Source organism: Mesoplodon mirus (assembly GCF_964341445.2).
Source record: "Mesoplodon mirus genome assembly, chromosome: 16".
NCBI classification, from domain to species: domain Eukaryota; kingdom Metazoa; phylum Chordata; class Mammalia; order Artiodactyla; family Ziphiidae; genus Mesoplodon; species Mesoplodon mirus.
In genome coordinates, this window is record NC_138992.1 from 1,477,193 (window position 1) to 1,499,797 (window position 22,605).

Consider the following 22,605-nt stretch of genomic DNA (forward strand, 5'->3'; position numbering starts at 1 on the left):
CTAGTGTGGCTTTAACGTATCAACCGCTGGCAATCTGGAGCACCTATGCGTTACCGGATCCACATTTTGTATCCGTCCCATCCAGATGCAGCTGTGAGTGAGGGGCTGTCACTGTCCCATCCTGTCCATCAGAAAATGGGAGCCCATAGAACAAGGGTCTTTGTCCCAGGATTCAGGGCTAATCCGCGGGTCGGTGGGGATTGGAACCCTCATCCCTGTGACTGCAGGGCCTGAGCTCCGCCTGGGCTCGCCCAAAACGCCAGGCAGGGGAGAGGACTCCTGCCAGGGGAGGGAGGGTCAGAGGTCAGGGAGCAAGAGGAGGAACAGCCCTGGGGAAGCTGACCCCAGATAGACAGCCTGAAGGACTCCAGGCCCCAGCTGGGACGGACTCTGCAATTCACTGGGGAAGAGGCCGAGTGCCCAGCGTTCCGTCAGTGCCTCAGTAGCTGAAATAAGAAGCATCCACGCACTCCAGGTCCCCAGCAAAGGGGCTGCTGCCAGCAGGGCTAACACCCCTCCCCAAAGGCTGCCACCAGCTAGTACCCACCCCCGCATGCCCCGCACGACACTCAGGGCGCCGTGCTGTGGTCATGCACAGCGATCACGGGTAACAGAGCCTCAGGTAACAGAGACACCACCGCCCAGCGCCTCCATGCGAGGCCCCTGCGCCTGTGGGTCCTCGTGCTGGGTGGGGCCTCCACACGGGCCCAGTCAGGGGTCTGGTGCTCGTCCTTCCAACTGCTGCACAGCCAGCACCTCAGACCCTCCTTCCCGTGAGGTCTGGGAGGGCAGCTGGGGCCGAGCCCAGAGCTGCCTGGGAAGAGGGTGCCCGCACCCCGCAGGACGCCGGGCAGTACGCCTCGCGGGACACAAGTGCCTGGGAGCCTGACCAAACCCCTCGCGGCGGACATCGTCGGGTCGAAGCCTCAGAGGTGGGCAGCCACTGACCTGGTCTCTGCTGAGGTGATGCGCCTGGCAGGGCCTTGCCTAGTCACCAGAGAAGATTCCAGAGGGAGTAAGGCTGATTCTTGTGGCAGGAGGGAAAGGCACTCATGAATCAGCTGCCATCCGTTTGGGGAGCAGCGAGCCCCAATCACAGGAAGCCAGGTGAGCACAAGGGGCCCTGGGGCTCCAGAACGGTCCAGACAGGGCACTGGCCTCAGTCCAGGAGGAGAACAGGGTGTCCTCACAGTCCCCCAGGAAGTGACCCCCAACTGGGGAGGCAAGAAGGGCCTGTCCGCACTGGGGCAGTGGTCAGGGCGTGGCAGCGGGGGTGACACAGACACCCTCTGGGGACCTCATCGCGTGACCACCACCCTGTCTGCACTGGGGTAGGTTTCAACCTGGGTGACCAGCGCTCTCTTCTAGAGACCGGAGCCCTGGTGCCCACCTAGCTCTGATACGGAACTCAGAATCCAGTGCAGCAAAGAGATGAAAAGTACTAAGTAAGAAATGTCCCTCTCACCCCACCCAGGCATTTGGTGGGAGTGCCTTCCCGAGCTGGAGAACAGCTTCTTGCCCACTTACTGGTAAACACACGGCACGTGCTCTGTGCCAGAAACAGCTCTGAGCGCTTTGCAAACACTGACTTGTCTTGTCCCCTTCACGGGCACCACGATTCTCTCCACTTTATGGGAGGCGGCTGGGGCACGGAGTCAAAGGCTCACCACGGCCACACAGGCAGTGATCTAGGGAGCTGTCACCCGAGGAGGGAGCCCTGGGTCATGGCCTTAGCCACTAGAGAAAGTACTCGTCCTCTGCCCCAGACCAGGCCCAGCGGGGCTGGGCCAGCAAAGTGGAGGGCGTGCCAGGCAGGGCGATGAGTGGGCAGACACAGAGTGTATGCAAAAGCCGCCGGTGCAGGGCAGCTCCACTGCAAGGACGTCCCCCAGTTAGCTGACACCTTGGGGATGGAGAAGGACCCAGAGCCCCTCACCTGGTGTTTTGCATGTCCCCTGCATTCTTCAGGGCCCACTCAGGCTCACCCCCCTCCCCACCTCCTTTAGGAATCCTCATCAAATGACTAGCAAACCAAATCCAGCAACATATAGAAAGAAGTAGACATTCTGAACCAAGGGGATTCATTTCAGGAATAAAAGGTTGGTTTCATATCCAAAGGTCAATTAATTGTAAGAGGACAATAACCCCATCAGTAGAATAGAAAAGAAAATTCACATTCTCCCCAACTCAATAGACACAGAAAGAGCATTTAACGAAATTCAACACCATCATTGTGGTAAGAAATATGGAACAAACTAGGAGTAGATAAAGGGCACCTATGGAAAACCCACAGCTAACAACATGCTTCATAGTGAAAAACTGGCCGCTTTCCTCCTAAGATCAGGAAGAAGCATGTCTGCTCTCAGCACTCCTACTCAACATGGTCCTGGAGGTTCTAGCCAGAGCAGTTAGGCAGTAAGCAGAAGTCATCCAGATTGCAGAGGACGAAGAAAAACTATCTCGATTCACAGATCATATGATCTTGTATATAGACTATCCTAAGGAAATCATCTTAAAACTATTATATCTAATAAAGTAGTCCAGCAATACTTCAAGATACACGTGCATGATACAAAAATCTATCGTATCTCTCTCCATTTGTAAGGGTGAATCTGAAAATAAAATTAAGAAACCCATTCCATTTGCAGGAACGTCAAAAGGAGTGAAAAACCTAGGAATGAGTTCAGCAAAAGGTGGTCAAACTCTATACTCGGAAAACCACAAAGCACCATCAAAGAAATGAAAGAAGATCTGTAGAGTTGGAAAGAATCCTGTATCCATGGGTCAGAAGCTGGTATATTGCTATGATGACAATACTCCTCATATTGGTCTCCAGATGTGATGCAACCCCTATGAAAATTCCAGCTGACTTCTTTGTAGAAGATTTCTAACCTTACTACAAAGCCACAGTCATCAAGACAGGGTGGTACTGGCACAAGGACAGACAGACCAATGGAGGAGAACTGAGTGTTCAAAAATGAAGTGATACATCTGTGGTCACTTGATTTTTTACAAAGGTACCAAGACTATCCATTGGGGAGCATATATTTTCAAGGAATGATGTTGGGACAACTTTATAGCCACGTGGGAGAAAATGAAATTGGACCTTTACCTCACTCAGACCTTACACAAAAACCAGCTCAGATGCACCGAAGACCTAATCATACGAGCTAACACTGTAAAAACCTTAGACGAAAATATAAAGGTAATTCTTCATGATCCTGGTTTTGGCAAAATATTCTTAAATATGACAGCAAGGGCATGAGCGCCAAAAGAAAAGCTAGATAATTTGGACTTCACCAAAGGTAAAAATGTTTGGTCTTCAAAGGACACTTCCAAGAGAGTGAAAAGACAAGCCACAGAATGGGAGAAAGCATTTGCAAATCATATGTCTGATAAGATACTTGTTTTCTGAATGTATAAAGAACACTCAAAACTCTGTCGTAAAAAGACAATCCACGGGACTTCCCTGGTGGTCCAGTGGTTAAGACTCTGTGCTTCCACAGCAGGGGGCGAGGGTTCAATCCCTGGTCAGGGAGCTAAGATCCCACATGTTGCTCGGTGGGGCAAAAAAAAAAAAAAAAGACAACCCAATTTAAAGTTGGGCAAGTTATTTGAATGGACATTTCTCCAAGGAGGATGCACTCACAAGTGACCAACACACACAGGAAAAGATGCTCAACCTCAGGAGCCGTCAGGGAAACACAAATCAAACCACAGAGGGGTGCTACTGCATACCCACTGGGATGGCTAGAATCAAAAAATCAGAAAATAACAAGTGCTGGTGAGGATGTGGAGACACCAGAACCCTCATGCACTGCTGGTGAGGCTGCAAAAGGGTGCAGCCACTGTGGGAATAGCCTGATAATTGTTCCAATGGTTAGAGAGTGATCGTAGGACCCAGCAACTCCACTACTAGGCATACACCCAAGTATGTACATACACCAAGTACTATGTCCACATAAAAGATGTTCACATGTATGCTGGTAGCAACATTATCCATAATGACCAAAGGTGGCAACAAGCCAAATGTCTTTCCGTTGATTAATGGATAAACAAAATGAGGCATAACCACACAATGGAATATTATGTAGCCAGGAAAAGGAAGTACTGCAACGCACCACAACATGGATGAACCTTGAAAGCTCTAAGACAAGCTAAAGAATCCAATCACAGTGGACTCCGGGTTATATGATTCCATTCACAGAAAATGTCCAGAACAGGGAAGTCTATAGGGACAGAAAGTACATTTATGGTTGCCTAGTGACGGGAGGTTGAGCCTGGGCAGTGTAAAGGGATAACCACGAATAGGTATCGGATTGCTTTTCAAAGTGAGGTAAATATTCTCAAATGGACTATGGTGATGGTTGACATAGCTATGAATGTACTAACAATGATTGAATTCTATACATTACATGAGTGAATGGCATGGTATGTGAATTACATCTCAGTAAAGCGATCTAAACAAACAAACGAGGTAACAACACATGTTACAACAGGGATGAACCTTCAAATATTATGCCCAGTGAAAGAAGCCAGACACGAAAGGCCATGTATTGTATGATACCTTTTGTGTGAAATATCCAGAGTGATGGGTGATTTCACGTGTCAGCTTAGCTAAGCTATGGCGTTCAGTTCAATGGCCAAACACCAATCTCGATGTTGCTCTGAAGATATTTTTTAATGTGATTAGCTCTTTCATCAGGAGACTTTGAGTACAGCCGATTATCCCCCATAACGCGGGTGGGCCTCATCCAATCCGTGGAAGGCCTTAAGAGCAAAGACCCAGGTTCCCCAAGTAGAGGAAATTCTCCTTGAAAGCCTGCCTTTGTGCTGGTGTTTGTGAAATGCGTCCCTGCCTCTGTGCACGGTTGTGTGTTCTTCACTCTTGTTCTTGTATACTTGCCATTGACGAATATAAACCACAGTTTACTGTTGATGGACATTAAGGCCGTTTCTGGTTGTAAGAACCCCAGGTGGTGCTGCACTGAATATTCCTGTCCTTGTCTTGAGGTGGGGCATTGTGAGTGTTTCAGGAGCTCCGTACCCAGAAGTGGTAATGCCGGGTCTTTGACGTGCTTAAGTACAGCTTTGGCAGAGGCTGTTGAAAAGATTTCCACAGAATGTACCTGTTTATACTCCACAGGATCCCGTACACTTCAAAATCTCGCCAACACATGGTCTGGTCCTCTTAGAATGTTTAGTCATTCCCGTTGGGGTCATCGTATTCTTGTTTCACGTTGGATTTCCTCCAAAAGGAATCATGTTCAACAACTTTTCTTATACTTATTACCCATACAAATTTCATATCTGGTAAACTGCCTTCATGCCTTTTGCTCAAATTTCTATTGGATGATCTGCTATTTTAGTTACTGATTGGTAGGAAGAAGTTCATTCTGTATTCGGAATATGAGTCGTTTAGCAGATATGTGTTTGAAGTGCTTTCTCCTCATCTATGCTGTGCATTTTTACTGTCTTATCAGTACCTTCTCAGGGGCAGACGTTGTGAATTTTTACACAATCCAGTTATCATTTTTTCTATGTGACCAGCAGAATTTTGTTCAGTTTTGAAAATTCTTAATTTTCCAAAGGACATAAAGATAGCCATCTACATTTTCTGCTGTAACAACTTCATTTTTGAGTATTTATTGAGACCCACAAACGTCCTGAACCTGCTTCTTTTGCGTGGTGTGAATACTGTGTACCTTATCTCATGTATCCACCACTCGTCAAGGCAATTAAGAGTCTATCCCCACTCCAGGGTGGGGTTGGCTTCGTCAGAAAGCCTGTATCTGGATAAATGTGTTTTCGGACTTGGCTTTTCTCCTCCTTGGGTCTATTTCTCAATTCTGAGCTCAACCCCACACTGTCTTCATAACTGAGACAATATAAATGCTCTTGGGAGTTGAGAGTGCAAGTCCTTTAGTGTTTTTCTTCTCCCACTAGCTTGCCTTGGCTATTCCTAGCCCTTTCCATTTCCATAAACACTTGAACATTTGGAATCAACTTCACACACACACACACACACACACCCCACCTGCTAAGACTCTGCTGCAATTTCATTGAATTTGTAGATTAATGCTTACTCTATTGGGACTCACCATCCATAAGCTTGGTGTATCCTTCTATTGACTTAACTTCAAAAGTATTTTTGTAGTTGCAGTGTGGAAATCTTTCACAAATCTAGTTGGATTTCTTCCTAGGTAGTGATATTTTTGTGCTCTTTGTAAATTTCAATTTCAGTTGGTCAGTCGTTGTTGTACAGAAATACAGTTGATTTTTATTTTATTTATTTATGTATATCATTTTTTGGGGCTGCCTTGGGTGTTCGTTGCTGCATGCGGGCCTTTTGTAGTTGCAGCAAGTGGGAGCTACTCTTCCTTGCAGTGCACGGGCTTCGCATTGGGTGACTTCTCTCGTTCCGGAGCACGGGCTCTAGGCACACTGGCTTCAGTAGTTACAGTGTGTGGGCTCAGTAGTTAAGTCGCGAGGGCTCTACGGCACGTGGGCTCAGAAGTTGCGGTGCATGGGCTTCGTTGCTCTGCAGCATGTGGGATCTTCCTGGACCAGGGATCAAACCCATGTTCCCTGCACTGGCAGGTGGATTCTTAACCCCTGCACCACCAGGGAAGTCCCCACAATTGATTTTTTTTTTTTTTTTCGGTACGTGGGCCTCTCACCGTTGTGGCCTCTCCCATTGCAGAGCACAGGCTCTGGATGCGCAGGCTCAGCGGCCATGGCTCACGGGCCCAGCCGCTCCGTGGCATGTGGGGTCTTCCCAGACCGGGGCACGAACCCGTGTGCCCTGCATTGGCAGGCGGACTCAACCACTGCGCCACCAGGGAAGGCCCACAACTGATTTTTAAACTTCACTGTTGAATACGTACCTTGTATCCAGGGCCCGCGTTAAATTCACGTGTTTTTTTCCAAAGCCTGTGGTCTTTAGTGACTGGCAGCAGTGTAATTCCTGTCTTTCCAATCACCATGTGTTTTGTTTGTTCCTCTGGCCTAACTGAACCGACCATGAACTTGGTTCCACGGGGAGCACAGGTGGTGATGGCAGGCATCCGCCCACCATTTTGACTAAGGAAAATCCTCCCACCCTTCTATTGAACTATCATAGTTTCTTCGAGATAAAATTCCCTTCTGCTTCCATTTCCTTACAGTTTTCTTCTTAACTGGGAAAGGGTGTTGGATTTTACCATAAAATTTTCTGCCTGTTGATCAATATTCTATGATGTTTCTTAGTTTCTTTGTTAATGTGGTCACAATGCAATTCTGTAATTACTTCCCTCTTGTCTGTCATCACTTAACACTTTGATGGTACATTAGTCCCAAATGACGAATATTGATAAAATCTTATTAACTCAACTCCACACTTCCATTCAGAGTTCATTCATTTCCCATTAATGTTCTTGTCCAGTTCCAGAATCCCGTCCAGCATACGTATGCATTGGAGGTCCTACAGCTCACATAGATAAGGATTTTATTGGCTAAGGTTTGATTAGTATCTTTGCATCTCTAGTCACAAGAGATGATGGTCAGTGATTTCCCATTCTTCCACTGTCTTTCTTAGGTTTTGTATGAGGTTTAAACTGCCATGGTAAATGTGCTGGGGAGCAGCCCCTCCCTGTTGGATATCTGGAGAGGTCTGTGGAATATTGGGGTGATTTCTCCCATGAAACTAGTGCGGTATTTGCCAGGGAAGCAATCCCTGGTTCGTAGGTTTTTTGTAAAGTATGATGGACACTTCAGCCCCCCAGTCTCATTGGGAGGCAGTTATGCTTAACAGTGCTTTTCAAGTTTTTGCCCATTTCATCAGGAATCTCCCATTTATCACAGGGAGCCTCCTCATAGTAGCCCCCTATTTTCTTTATAAGGTCTGTGAGGGTTAACTGATGCCTCCCTTTCGATTTCTGATATTGGCAATGAGAATTTTATTCTTCTTCTTTGTGATCTCTTCTTCTGTGTTACCAATACCATAAATCCTTCCAAAAAACCAACTTTGGCTTTGTGAATTTACCTTGTGTTCATTTCTGCTATCCTCTTTATATTTCCTTCCTCATTTTTGGGGGTGGATAATCTATTCTTTTTCTAACATCTTGAATGGAAGCTGAGAAAACTTTCACCCCGTTCTCTCTTCTACTAGTTGCCTGTGATGTGATATATTTTGCACTAAGCACTTCTTCAGCTGCTTTCCCCACACTTTTAACTTGTCATAACTTCATAATCGTTTAGACCTTACTATTTCCCAATTTCTGTTGAGGCTTGTATTCTGTGAAATTGGTTTAAAAATAGAAATGCCCTGAATAATTAAAAAGCAGTTGAGGATTTCCTGATTCTCTTTTGAGTAATGATTTCTAGCTTAATTTCACTGTAATAGAGAAGGACCTCTATGTAATGTCAATCATTTGAGACTTGTTAATGCTGGGTTATATCATGACATGAACTCAACCAAGTAGAGCCATATGTGACCATGTAAAAAGCAGTATCTGGTCATCTCTGGGGCTGCTGTTATATATGTTGATTGTTCCTAGTTTGTTAACGGAGCTGTTCAGACCTTCTATAGCAGCAGTTGGCAAACAGGAGCCTGTGGGACAAACCCCATCCACCAACCGTGTCTGTAAATAAAGGTTGGTTGGAACACAGGGAGGATCATATGTTTACTTATCCTGTAAGGCTGCTTCCATCAGCACAAAGACAATGTTTTGTAGTAGTGACAGAGACTAGAAGGCCTACAAAACTGAAAACATTTGCTGTCTGCTCCTTTCAGGAAACGATTGTTGATCTGGGTCTATAGCTGTGACAAGTTTTTCTCCTTGCTCCAGCATCTAGAAGCTATGGAGAGGGAAGTGTTGATGAGAAATAATTTGGGATAATGGAGTTATCTACAGTACAGAGCCCGGTGCTGACGGGGCGCTGCCTGCAGGGCCTCCAGGGGGGCCCTGACCTGGACGAGGGGAGAAGTCCAACCCACACGCAAGCCCCTCGGAGGCCTGTGCAGGTGCGGGGCTCCCTGACGGCAGGCATCATCCTTCTTCCTTTGGCCCTGCAGGAAAGGGCCGGGCTCCCCTCCCCGGCCCCAGGGCACACACGACCTCCAGGGTATGGGCACGATCCGCATCTGGAGCCAGTGGTCACCCTCTCTCAACCCACCCGGATGGTTCCCGGGCAGGCGTGCTTCGGGGTCTTCCCTGGCTCGCCTCCTGTCTGCACCCAGGCTGCCCGCCCCCTCCGACCACGTCCCCACTCGTCCGCACAGCAAGAACACGCCGCACGTGAGGCCACGGTCCTGTCGGTAGGCCAGCCAGGGCTCCAGGAACATCCGCCGGGGGTGAGGGCTCTCCACCTGCTGCAGCCGCTCCACGTCCTCGGGCAGCATGACAAACACCATGTGTCTCCCTCCCACGTCATACCTGTGGGACAAAGCTCCCAGCCCTGCCGTGGCGCCGTGTCCTCCCCGGGGCCCCACTCTGCAGAACCCGTCCACCGCTGGCTCAGAGAGGGCGGTCCCTCCCGCCGCCTCACTGAAGCCTCCCCTCCTCTGGGGTTTGCGTTTTGTGCTCCCAGCCGCGAGCCACGCAGGGCTCCGTGCTCACGAAGGCCCCAGTCTGCCGCATCAAAGGCACAGACCTGCCCCGCTGAGCCCCCTGTCTGCCCCTCCCCTCCACTCCCCAGGCGCCCCAGCGTCCAGCAGGGACTCAGCTGCCAGGAGGGACAGAAAGGTAGGGTGTTCTCGCCGAGGTGGGCAGGGAGAGCTTTACCTGAAAATGGGCCCCAGCTCCTGGAAGGCCTGATGCATGTCCAGGTGTATGTTCTCAGAGCCCTGCTCCTTCCAGATCTGCAGCACCCGCATCCACTTGTGGCCAGGACACCGGGGCATGGCTTCAAAGGGCAGCACCGCCTTGGGGGCCGGAGTGGCTCTGCTGCCCAGTGTGCGTGCCCTGTGCAGGGACAGCCAGGGCCCTGCCATCCACGCTCTGGCCTTTGCCCACAGTGCCATCCTGCTGCGTCCCCGCCCCCTTCAGACCCATCCTTTTATCTCCGCTGGCTCGCTGGACCGGCCGACTGGATCACGTCAGAGGAGAAAGTGTCCCTGGGCCAGACCAGGAAACCCGGGGCAGCGGTCAGGGCTGGAGGCCTCCAGCGGGGGAGGAAAGAGACGGACGGGCGCCGAGTCCGGCAGTGACGCAGGCCTGCTTGGCGGTGGCTGTTGAGAGCAGGGGCAGGGTCTGGAGCAGGGACCCGATGGGGTGGGGCTGAGGGCAAGAGGCCTCCCTCCCCGTCCAGTGAGGGAAAGAAGCAAGACGGATAGGTGCCTTATCTTAGCAAGGGATGAAAGGGGACCTTGGGTATTTTCATCCCTTTTCTACAAGGACCAGAGTGGGAAGCAGTGGTGAGGGCTTTGCTCTAATTTCTCGAGGCCGCATGTGTTTTGTCCACTCTTCCCCAGGCCCTGGGCTGGGTCCAGGGAATGGAGGCGGGAGCCAGCAGGGGGTCTCCCAAGGGGGGCTTCCAGTCTCACGGGGGCAGAGAGGGGGATGCAAAGACACCACTGGCGGTGGCGCTGGGGCCGCCAGGGCACTGATGTGGCCGAGGCCCTGTCTGTCTGGCCTTGCTGGTCCCGCTGAGGAGCAGAGAACACCTAGAAGACGGGGTCACTGGGGGTGGCCTGCAAGCCCCTCTGCAGGCAGGAGGGTGAGAGGTCCCCGCCTCCCCCCCGGGGCCTGTGCTTGGGGCCCGCAGCCTCCTTTCCCCCCGGAACCCGTGCTCCCAGTGTGGGCAGAGTCGATGACGGGGGTGTGGTTGTGGACTCCCCCTCTCCCAGGGACCCTGGCCAGCAAGCACGCAGCCGGAGCCAAGCCTAAGAGCCAACCCTACGAGGGGGTCCACAGTTTGGGGCCCCGACTCGTCTCACCCATGCCTGGCAGCTTTCCCGTGAGGTGGGTAGCGCTGTCGCCGTCCCCATTTCCTCAACAGGCGACTGACGCCCGGGGCTCCTGTCACCTCCCAAGGCCCCCCCGTCCCGCCCGGTGTGCCCGAGGGGCCCCAGCGCCCTGACCCTGACTTGGGGGTGAGGCGGTGAGGCCACCGCAGCGCAGGCTCTGGGGGCAGGACGGAGGGTATGTGTGGGGTTAGCAGGGTGGCTGACGACCTGAGTGTTACTGGTCAGTCTACTTCAATCCGTTCCCTGCTCCTGACACTTCCTCGGGGAACATTCGGCTGGGGTAATGAGTCAGAACCGCCAAGGCCCCTCGTCCAGCTGAGATGCACGCTGTGCCACAGCCCCGGATGGTGTGAGAGCTGTCCTTGGGCCGAGAAGACGCAGCCTGGCCTTGGTGCGCTGGCGCATCAGCCCAGGCCACTCTGGCCAGCCTCCTGCTGCCCGTTCCTGCCGGTGTGCCCTCCACCCCGCGCCCCCTCCCGGCCTCTCCTGTTCTGCCCTTGCGGCTGTCGGGGCTCTGCCGGGTGCCAGCTTTCCCCGTCCTTACACATTCTGCTGCAGGGAGCTGGACATACAGGTCAGCCCAAAGCCGACCCCCTGCCCCGAGGAACGGCAGCGGTGGCTGCACCCCGAGGCGCCGACACCGCAGGCTCCGGTACTTGCGCTGAAGTCCTGGTGCCTCCCAGACCGCCCAGCCTCGAAACCAAGGTGCAGGTGCCAGGACAGCCTTCTTGCAATGGCTTCTCGCTGATGAAGACACCAGAGGCTTCTCAGGGCCCTGCTCCCCAAGATTTGTAAAACAGAGGGATTTTTGCTTGGGGTATCATATTAATGAAGAAGTAACAAAGTTTTTTTATGTCCCTTTCTCAGACTCACAATCCCCCCATCTTTGGCGACAAGGGTGCCCTCCAATCCTCCCCAAATAGGGGGGATACCTTCCTGTGAGACTTTTGCTTCTTGCTTTCAGTGGGACAAAGTAGGGTCAGAGCGTTCTTCTGGTACTGGGTGTTTCTCAAGTAACTTTATTATTTATTTATTTATTTATTTATTTATTTACATCTTTATTGGAGTATAATTGCTTTACAATGGTGTGTTACTTTCTGCTTTATAACAAAGTGAATCAGTTATACATATACATATGTTCCCATATCTCTTCCCTCTTGCATCTCCCTGCCTCCCACCCTCCCTATCCCACCCCTCTAGGTGGTCACAAAGCACCGAGCTGATCTCCCTGTGCTATGCGGCTGCTTCCCACTAGCTATCTATTTTACGTTTGGTAGTGTGTATATGTCCATGCCACTCTCCCACTTTGTCACAGCTTACCCTTCCCCTCCCCATATCCTCAAGTCCATTCTCTAGTAGGTCTGTGTCTTTATTCCTGTCTTACCCCTAGGTTCTTCATGACATTTTTTTTTTAAATTCCATATATATGTGTTAGCATACGGTATTTGTCTTTCTCTTTCTGACTTACTTCACTCTGTATGACAGACTCTAGGTCCATCCACCTCATTACAAACAGCTCAATTTCGTTTCTTTTTATGGCTGAGTAATATTCCATTGTATATATGTGCCACATCCTCTTTATCCATTCATCCGATGATGGACACTTAGGTTGTTTCCATCTCCTGGCTATTGTAAATAGAGCTGCAATGAACGTTTTGGTACATGACCCTTTTTGAATTATGGTTTTCTCATGGTATATGCCCAGTAGTGGGATTGCTGGGTCCTATGGTAGTTCTATTTGTAGTTTTTTAAGGAACCTCCATACCGTTCTCCATAGCGGCTGTACCAATTCACATTCCCACCAGCAGTGCAAGAGTGTTCCCTTTTCTCCACACCCTCTCCAGCATTTATTGTTTGTAGATTTTTTGATGATGGCCATTCTGACTGGTGTGAGATGATATCTCATTGTAGTTTTGATTTGCATTTCTCTAATGACTAATGATGCTGAGCATTCTTTCATGTGTTTGTTGGCAGTCTGGATATCTTCTTTGGAGAAATGTCTATTTAGGTCTTCTGCCCATTTTTGGATTGGGTTGTTTGTTTTTTTGTTATTGAGCTGCATGAGCTGCTTGTAAATTTTGGAGATTAATCCTTTGTCAGTTGCTTCATTTGCAAATATTTTCTCCCATTCTGAGGGTTGTCTTTTGGTCTTGTTTATGGTTTCCTTTGCTGTTCAAAAGCTTTGAAGTTTCATTAGGTCCCATTTGTTTATTTTTGTTTTTATTTCCATTTCTCTAGGAGGTGGGTCAAAAAGGATCTTGCTGTGATTTTTGTCATAGAGTGTTCTGCCTATGTTTTCCTCTAAGAGTTTGATAGTTTCTGGCCTTACATTTAGGTCTTTAATCCATTTTGAGCTTATTTTTGTGTATGGTATTAGGGAGTAATCTAATCTCACACTTTTACATGTACCTGTCAGAAACTTCAACAGGTGGGAATGTGAATTGGTACAGCCACTGTGGAGAACAGTATGGAGGTTCCTTATAAAACTACAAATAGAACTACGATATGACCCAGCAATCCCACTACTGGGCATATACCCTGAGAAAACCATAATTCAAAAAGAGTCATGTACCAAAATGTTCATTGCAGCTCTATTTACAATAGCCAGGAGATGGAAACAACCTAAGTGTCCATCATCAGATGAATGGATAAAGAGGATGTGGCACATATATACAATGGAATATTACTCAGCCATAAAAAGAAACGAAACTGAGCTATTTGCAATGAGGTGGATAGACTTAGAGTCTGTCATACAGAGTGAAGTAAGTCGGAAAGAGAAAGACAAATACCGTATGCTAACACATATATATGGAATTTAAGGAAAAAAAAAGTCATGAAGGACCTAGGGGTAAAACAGGAATAAAGACACAGACCTACTAGAGAACGGACTTGAGGACATGGGGAGGGGAAGGGTAAGCTGTGACAAAGCGAGAGAGTGGCATGGACATATACACACTACCAAACGTAAAATGCATAGCTAGTGGGAAGCAGCCGCATAGCACAGGGAGATCAGCTCGGTGCTTTGTGACCACGTGGAGGGGTGGGATAAGGAGGGTGGGAGGGAGGGAGATGCAAGAGAGAAGAGATATGGGAACATATGTATATGTATAACTGATTCACTTTGTTATAAAGCAGAAAGTAACACACCAGTGTAAAGCAATTATACTCCAATAAAGATGTAAAAAAAAAAAAGGAAGAAAGAAGTGTCTGCATTCCTGAGCCTATACAGGAGTTTGCCTGCTTCTGAGTCAATGACAGTGACATCCTACTTTGTTTTTGCGGCTGCGTCCTCTTCTCTGCCGGTGTTTGTGAAATGCGTCCCTACCTCTGTGCGCGGTTGTGTGTTCTTCACTCTTGTTCTTGTATACTTGCCATTGACGAATATAAACCACAGTTTACTGTTGATGGACATTAAGGCCGTTTCTGGTTGTAAGAACCCCAGGTGGTGCTGCAGTGAATATTCCCGTCCTTGTCTTGAGGTGGGGCATTGTGAGTGTTTCAGGAGCTCCGTACCCAGAAGTGGTAATGCCGGGTCTTTGACGTGCATAAGTACAGCTTTGGCAGAGGCCGTTGAAGAGATTTCCACAGAATGTACCTGTTTATACTCCACAGGATCCCGCACACTTCAAAATCTCGCCAACACATGGTCTGGTCCTCTTTGAATGTTTAGTCATTCCCGTTGGGGTCATCGTATTGTGGTTTCAAGTTGCATTTCCACCAAGAGGAATCGTGTTCAACAACTTTTCTTATACTTATTACCCATACAAATTTCATATCTGGTAAACTGCCTTCATGCCTTTTGCTCAAATTTCTATTGGATGATCTGCTATTTTAGTTACTGATTGGTAGGAAGAAGTTCATTCTGTATTCGGAATATGAGTCGTTTAGCAGATATGTGTTTGAAGTGCTTTCTCCTCATCTATGGCGTGCATTTTTACTGTCTTATCAGTACCTTCTCAGGGGCAGACGTTGTGAATTTTTACATAATGCCAGTTATCATTTTTTTTCTTATGTGACCAGCAGAATTTTGTTCAGTTTTGAACATGCTTAATTTTCCAAAGGACATAAAGATAGGCTTCTACATTTTCTTTTTTAACAACTTCATTTTTGAGTATTCATTGAGATCCACAAACGTCCTGAACCTGCTTCTTTTGCGTGGTGTGAATACTGTGTACCTTATCTCATGTATCCACCACTCGTCAAGGCAATTAAGGGTCTATCCCCACTCCAGGGCAGGGTCGGCTTCGTCAGAAAGCCTGTAACTGGATATATGTGCTTTCGGACTTTGCTTTTCTCCTCTGTGGGTCTATTTTTCAATCCTGAGCCCAACTCCACACTGTCTTCATAAATGAGACGATATAAATGCCCTTGGTAGTAGAGAGTGCAAGTCCTCCAGCGTTTTTCTTCTCCCACTAGCTTGCCTTGGCTATTCCTAGCCCTTTCCATTTCCGTAAACACTTGAACATTTGGAATCAACTTCACGCGCGCGCACACACACACACACACACACACCCCACCTGCTAAGACTCTGACTGCAATTTCATTGACTTTGTAGATTAATGCTTACTCTATTGGGACTCACCATCCATAAGCTTGGTGTATCCTTCTATTGCTTTAAGGCTTTAACTTCAGTAGAATCTCTGGTTCATAGGGTTTTTGAAAAATATTCAGGACATTTCAGCCTCCCTCTCTCATTGTGTTATGGTTAACAGTGTTTTCTAAGTTTTTGTCCATGTCATCAGAAATCTCCCATTTATCACAGGGAGCCTACTCATAACAGCCCCTTATTTTCTTTATAAGGTCTGTGAGGCCTGATTGATGCCTCCCTATCTATTTCTGATATTGGCAATGAGAATTTTATTTTTCTTCTTTGTGATCTACTTCTGTGTTACCAATACCCTGAATCCTTTCAAAATACCAACCTTGGTTTTGTGAATTTACCTCGTGTTCATTCTGCTATCCTCTTTATACTTCCTTCCTCATTTCTCTGGGTGGATCATCTCTTCTTTTTCTAACATCTTGAATGGAAACTGAGAAAACTTTCAGCCTGTTCTCTCTTCTACTAGATGCCTGTGATGTGATATATTTTGCACTAAGCACTTCTTCAGCTGCTTTCCCCACACTTTCAACTTGTCATAACTTCATAATCATTTAGACCTTACTATTTCCCAATTTCTGTTGGGGCGTGTCTTCTGTGTAATTGGTTTAGAAATGCTCTGAATAATTAGTAAGCAGTCGGGGATTTCCTGGTTCTTTTTTGACTAATCATTTCTAGCTTAATTTCACTGAAGTACAGAAGGAACTCTAAGTAACGTCAATCATTTGAGATTTGTTGATGCTGGGTTATGTAATGGCATGAACTCAACCTTGCAGAGTCATATGAGACCCTGTAAGAAGCTGTATCTGGTCATCTCTGGGTCTGTTGTTATGTATACTGATTTGTCCTAGTTTGTTAATGAGGCTGCTCAGACCTTCTATAGCACAGGTTGGCAAACAGGAGTGTGTGGGACAAACCCTGTCCACCAACTGTGTCTGTAAATAAAGCTTGGTTGGAACACAGGGACGATCATATGTTTACTTAGCCTGTATGGCTGCTTCCACCCGCACAAAGACAATGTTTTGTAGTAGTGACAGAGACTAGAAGGCCTACAAAGCTGAAAACATTTGCTGTCTGCTCCTTTCAGGAAAAGATTATTGATCCGGGTCTATCGCTGTGATGTTTTTTTCTCCTTGCTCCAGCATCTAGAAGCTATGGAGAGAGAAGTGTTGGTGATAACTAAATACAGGATAATGGAGTTGTCTACAGAACCTGAATTCTACCAAGGTATCTTCTGTACGTATTTTGAGCCCGTGTTAGGGGGTGCATATGGATTTTGATTGTAATGTCTTTCTGATATTTTGTCCCTTCGCGTCTACACAATGTGGCTCTTCACATAAGTAACACTCTTGTTTTAATATTTACTCAGCCTGTGTGTGTGTATAAGAGGGTCCTTTGGGGGGCAATCAAATTGTAGACCATTTTCTATATTTCATTTTCAATCTTTTCATGTCCTTGTTTTAAAGCATGTCTCTAATAAAGAGCATATTTGTTTTTTTGTTTACCCCAAAAGTCTTGAGTTCCTAATTGTAGCCATTTAAGTAATAATGTAATTAATATGTTTGTTTAAAGATTTCATTTCCATTAAACGTTTACTTTGAGATAATTGTGTATTCAAATGCATTTGCAGGAAATACAGAAAGATCCTGCGAGTCCTTTACTCAGTTACTTGTTAATATCTCGCAAAATATAGTACAGTATTACGACTAATAGGGTAGTGCCATTCACAATAGTGAGGGAAAAGACTGGTTTCATCACTGCAATTTCCCTTATATGGACACATGAACCTCTTTTCCACCCATATCTGGAAACAGTGGCCCCTGCAATGCTAATTTCATGTCCATTTATAAAAGTTTGTCACCTGTATAACGGCATATAAAAGAAACAGTGTGGTATGTAACCTTGGGGGATTGTCTTTTTTCACTGAGCATAAGTCCCTGAATATTCATTTAAGTCAGTTCATGTATCATATTTTTCTCTCTTTACTGCTGAGTAATTTCCCAGGTGAGAAAGTTACACGGTTTGTTTACCCACTGCAGGACATCTGGGGTGTTTCTGGTCCTGGGATATTACAAATAAAGCTGTTATATACAGCCATGAATATGTTTTCTATGGACACGTTTCAATTTGTCTGGGGAAAACAGAGAAGTAAATTTGGGGATCTTATGGTAGTTGCTTGTTTAGCGTTTAAAGCAACCGCCACCCTGTCCTCCACGTTGGCTGCACCATTTTTCTGGGTCACCAGCAATGTGTTAACGATCTGGTTTCTTTGCATCCTGCCCAGCATTTGGTGTGGTCCCTCTGGAGACCTCCACGCCGCCCCCCGTCCTGCCCAGAACTTCTAAAACCATCTCCCCCTTCCGTGTCCTCGGAGACCTTCGGGCACCGCCCCGCGGCCAGGCGCTCTGAGGGAACCGCCTCTGGGGACGCGCTTCCGCCCCGAGGCGAGGCTGAACCTTCTAGAGGCCGCGCAAAGCCTGACGGGAGACGCCCTTCAGTCCTTCCTGGGTGGGGTCTGGGCTCTGAGCCTGACCAGCCTCTCCTCACTCACCTGCGGCGGCTGCGCTCTCTACGGCCTGTGTGGGAGCCCGTCTTGAGGTCGTGTCCCTGAAGGTTCCATAAGGTCTGGGCAGGACACACGGATGTGGGGGAAGGTTCCAGAAGATCTCGGCAGAACGCGGGCTGGGAGGGGGGATGGGAAGGTTCCAGAAGGTCCGGGCAGAACGGGGGCTGGGAGGGGGGAGGGGAAGGTTCCCGAAAGTCCGGGGAGAACGGGGGCTGGGAGGGGGGAGGGGAAGGTTCCCGAAAGTCTGGGGAGAATGTGGGCTGGGAGGGGGGAGGGGAAGGTGCCAGAAGGTCTGGGCAGAACGGGGGCTGGGAGGGGGGAGGGGAAGGTTCCAGAGGGTCCGGGCAGGACACAGGGATGGAGCAGATTCCAGAAGGTCTGGGTAGGAGATGAGGGGGAGGGGGACGGATAGGGGGGCGGGGGGGGATGACGGATGGGGGGGTGGGGCGGGAAGGTGCCAAAAGGTCTGGGCAGGACGCAGGGTGGTGGGGGCAGTGCTGCAGGCTTGGACTGGGTCTTAGGTCAGTGTCTGCAGATTCTAGGGTTTGGCCCTGCCCTCCTGGAGCAGGGGTCACAGATCCCACAACCACATCCATTCTGACCACACGGCATCCCTCCCCTGGGGTCCCATGGCCTCTCCTACCCACCTAGCAGCCCTTCCTGTGGGTGTCCCTTTCACCACCCCTTGTGCCATATAATATATGATGATATATGGCATATATTATCACCTTTCTGGGTACGGATGGCCCACTGAACCCACACAGCATCTTCACCACTGAAATCCCTGTCCCACCCGGACCCCACCTAGCATCCCCTCCCCTGAGTCCCAAGGCTCCCGGACTCATATACCCGTGCCTTGTAGATTCCAGGTTTATTTAAATTAAGACCCTAGGAGGGTCAGGTCTTTCCTGCTAAAAGCAATTCACAGATATGACACTCTGTTATCTTTCTGTTAGCCGACACCCTTAGTGGAGGACCAGCACAGAGATTTGACCAGGTCATCATTTTCCTTCCCAAACTAGTGGCCCCAACAGAGAGGAAAAATGAGGTTACAGGCTGCTGCTGAACTTTGCCTTCTACAACCTTTTGTAACCTCTGGAGCTAAAATTGGGGTGGGGGGGCTCAAAATAATCCAGGGTCCAGAGTAATCCCCGGGATCTTTTTTCCAGAGATCTCTTCAGGTGATTTCTTTCCAGGTGGCACTGAATAAGGTTACTTATCACACATTTCTTTGAGGGAAGTCATCCACATGGTATTATCAATGTAGCTACTCGCTGATTCATGATGGTTATCAGTCTGAGACCCACCACACTGGATTTTCACATATGCTGGCAAATTCAAACTCCTCTGTGGCAAAACTATAAATGTATGATGAGTTTCATTTCCAAAGAATACACCTTTTGCCTGAATTGGGAGGAGGAGGCCTTAGCTAAGTTGTCCTCCATACACCCATTCTCCCATCAGCTGTTTTTCTTGTTGCACAGTCTTTGCCATATCAGGGACAACTGAAGCAGTGCAAAGGCCGCCTGTTTTAATTCTCATTCATTTAATGATGTTCTTATTCCTTTTTCTATCCCCATAGAAGTCACTGTAGCTTGTAAGACTGTGACTAGCAATCCTAAAACATTCTAAACACCAACCCCAGACCACTTAACCTACACTCTGCAAAAGCCTTAGATTCCTACACTCAGGTTATGCAATCAAACTCTGGACCTTCAGTCTTTAACTGAGGAGGCGAATTCAGCCTCTTGTTGAAATATTTTCTGCTCTGTGTCACGATTTTCATAATGGATTGAATCTGGGCTAAATCACGTAGAGCCCATTTTTTTTTTAATTAAAAAAATTTTTTGGGGGCCACGCCACTCATCTCACGAGATCTTAGTTCCCCGACCAGGGGTCGAACCGGGCCCACAGCAGTGAATGCATGGAGTCCTAACCACTGGACCGCCAGGGAATTCTCTGTAGAGCACATTTTTAATCCCTGGCACTTTATATAAATTATTTGAAACAGTAAAGTTGAAAGAATTTACAGCAAATACAAGGATACCCACCACCTAAAGTCCACCCTTAACATTTGACTAGTTTTTCCACGTATCCATCCATCTCTCCAACCATGCTTTAATTCATCTTATCTTTTGATTCATTTCCAAAGGAACTTCAGGCATCAGCATTCTTTCCCCTACAAACTGTAGCAGTTTTGCCTTGCAGGATTCATGCTTTATGTGTCTTATCTAAAAATTCTTTGACTAACCCAAGATTGAAAAAATTGTTCCTGTTTCCTTCTAGAAGTCTTCTTGCTTTGTATTTAGATAAGTTTTATAGCTTATAGTTATACCTGTGATCCATTTCCAATGGATTTTTGTGTATGATGTGAGGTAAGGGAAAAGTCACGTTTATGTTTTTGCTTTTCTTTTTTTACAAGTTTTTTTCATTTGGGGGCATATCTTTTGCATTTGGTTGCTCAAAGGTCTCAGCACCATTTGTCACAGAGGTGGCCCTTTCTTCATTGCACTGTCTTGCTTGGCACTTTTGTCTAAAATCAATCAATCACTTATGGGTGGGTCTGTTTCTTGACTCTTCAGTCTGTTCTGCTGATTGTATGTCTGAGCTTTGTGCAGCTGCAGGCTCACACTGACTTGGTTACTGTAGCTTTTTTCTAACTACCATTCAAAGTCCAGAACCATAAAATAAAAGATGGTGATACAGCTCCTCTCCTGACCAAACTCCAGCCAGGCTCCTCTGGGCCTTTTATCAACTAGGCCTCAAGCTTGGCCTGTAAAGACTAGAGCAAACACTAAGGTGGCTTCTAACAGCTGAAGGCCGCATCCCTAGGATGGCCCAAATCCCCCCACCCCTGCCTTAAAGTACCTGCCTGAAGAACTGTGTTCCAGCGGCCACCTGAAGATGGGCCCCTTCTCCCAACCTCCGTGGGAGGGCGGGAGCTTAACTTAGATAAGTGCCAGTTAGCAAACCCAAGTGGGTTTCACAGGGACCAACCGTGCCTTCCTGCTTTTGTAATTCTCACCTCCCTGACTCCACTGAGCCCCTCTCGCCACCTCCGTACTCCCTCAGTCTCCCTTTGAAATGCCCAGTCACCCCCGTGCAAATCCAAGTGCAGTTCCCTTCACGCAGACTCTTTTCCCCACTGAAATAGAATGTTCCTGATCAAAATCCATCCTTACCACTTTAACTAGTGTCTGACTTTATCTTTGCCCATGAAAAGCAAGCACTCCTGCTTGGCAAAAATACCAAGGCCTGTATCAGACAGGAAAAACGTTTTGTTGACTTTTTATGGCAGACAGTGGACCTACTGTCACGGTGCATTTAGACAACAGGCTTGAATGGAGAGCACAGCAAAAGGAACACACAAATCGACCTGGATGCACAAACTTGCTCAGCGTCACTCATATTAAAGAAATGCAAATTCACGCTACGGGATACTATTTTTATCTCCTGGATTGGTGAAAACCCAAAGGATGGATAAGAATGCATTCTTTTTTACGATACTGTGGGAACGGGCACTCACACTTCTCAAAGATGGGAGGAGAAAACTGATGTAGCTGCTGGGCAAGTGCATCTAGATTGCAAATACATTGAACCTGAGACTGTCAGCCGAGTTTCTGGGAAACCGTCCTTCCGGTGTACCTGCACTCGTAAGAGATAACGTTACGGTCAACTGCAGCTCTATTTCCAGTACGACACGCTGTACACAACACAAAGGCGCATCGAAGGAGGCTCTGGAAATACACTGTCTCACATCCAGGCGTGGATGCTCCGCCACTGTAAACAACAGGAGAGTTCCTGCGAAGGTGCTGCCAGCGCCGACAAACGCACGCCTGCAGGAGAGGGCTGCGGGACGAACGCAGGCGGGGAGCAGCCACGCGCCACGCTCCTCTGGGGCCACGACGTGGCAGAAACCAGGACGCGACCCCGTGCGGCCCGGGAAGCGACGGGGTGCGAACACCAGGGGCACCGGGAGCTGCCTCTCCCCTAGCGCCAGGCACCGGTTGCGCATGCGCGGCCCGCCCGCAGGGGGCAGGGCCCTGCGGAGTGGGCGGGGCGGTGGGTGACCACTCCCTCCACGGGAGGGCCCTGCCGCCCCCAGACGCGTGGCCAATGGCCCTCCTCCTTGACCCGCCACCCGCCAGATAGCAGGACGAAGGCGGGTGTGGAACTTGGGGAACATTCCAGAAGGAGCACGAGAGGGGAGCCCAGAAGGGAGCGGGCAGGAGTGAGAGGAGAGCCGGCCTCAGCATCAGGGGTGGCAAGGCCAGCCTGGGGTGGGCTGGGTGCTGCAGGGGTACCCAAGCCTTCATGTGCCCTGGGGTCAGGATGCACTGGTGATGACCTGGCCACAGATGGAGAGGGAGATGAAGATGGAGGAGGAAGGCTGGTGATGCTGGGTGGGAGGGTGCCCCATGGGGGCTCCTGAGAGAGCGGGAGTTCAGATCGCGGTGGGGAAAACGTGGTACAGCCTTCGGGGAGCAGCAGCGG

General features: G+C 48.5%; 1 protein-coding gene across 1 annotated transcript; it reads right to left on the reverse strand.

The window, feature by feature from the left end:
- Positions 1–1,050: 1,050 nt before the first annotated feature.
- On the reverse strand, positions 1,051–10,027 carry LOC309791820 (cytochrome P450 11B1, mitochondrial-like; the record flags this gene model as incomplete). Its single annotated transcript, XM_082600923.1, has 3 exons — positions 9,765–10,027; positions 9,157–9,416; positions 1,051–1,214 (listed from the first exon to the last, which is right to left on the reverse strand). Exons 1-3 carry the CDS (start codon positions 10,001–10,003, stop codon positions 1,051–1,053), a joined length of 663 nt encoding a protein of 220 aa, XP_082457049.1. The 5' UTR covers positions 10,004–10,027.
- Positions 10,028–22,605: the final 12,578 nt, after the last annotated feature.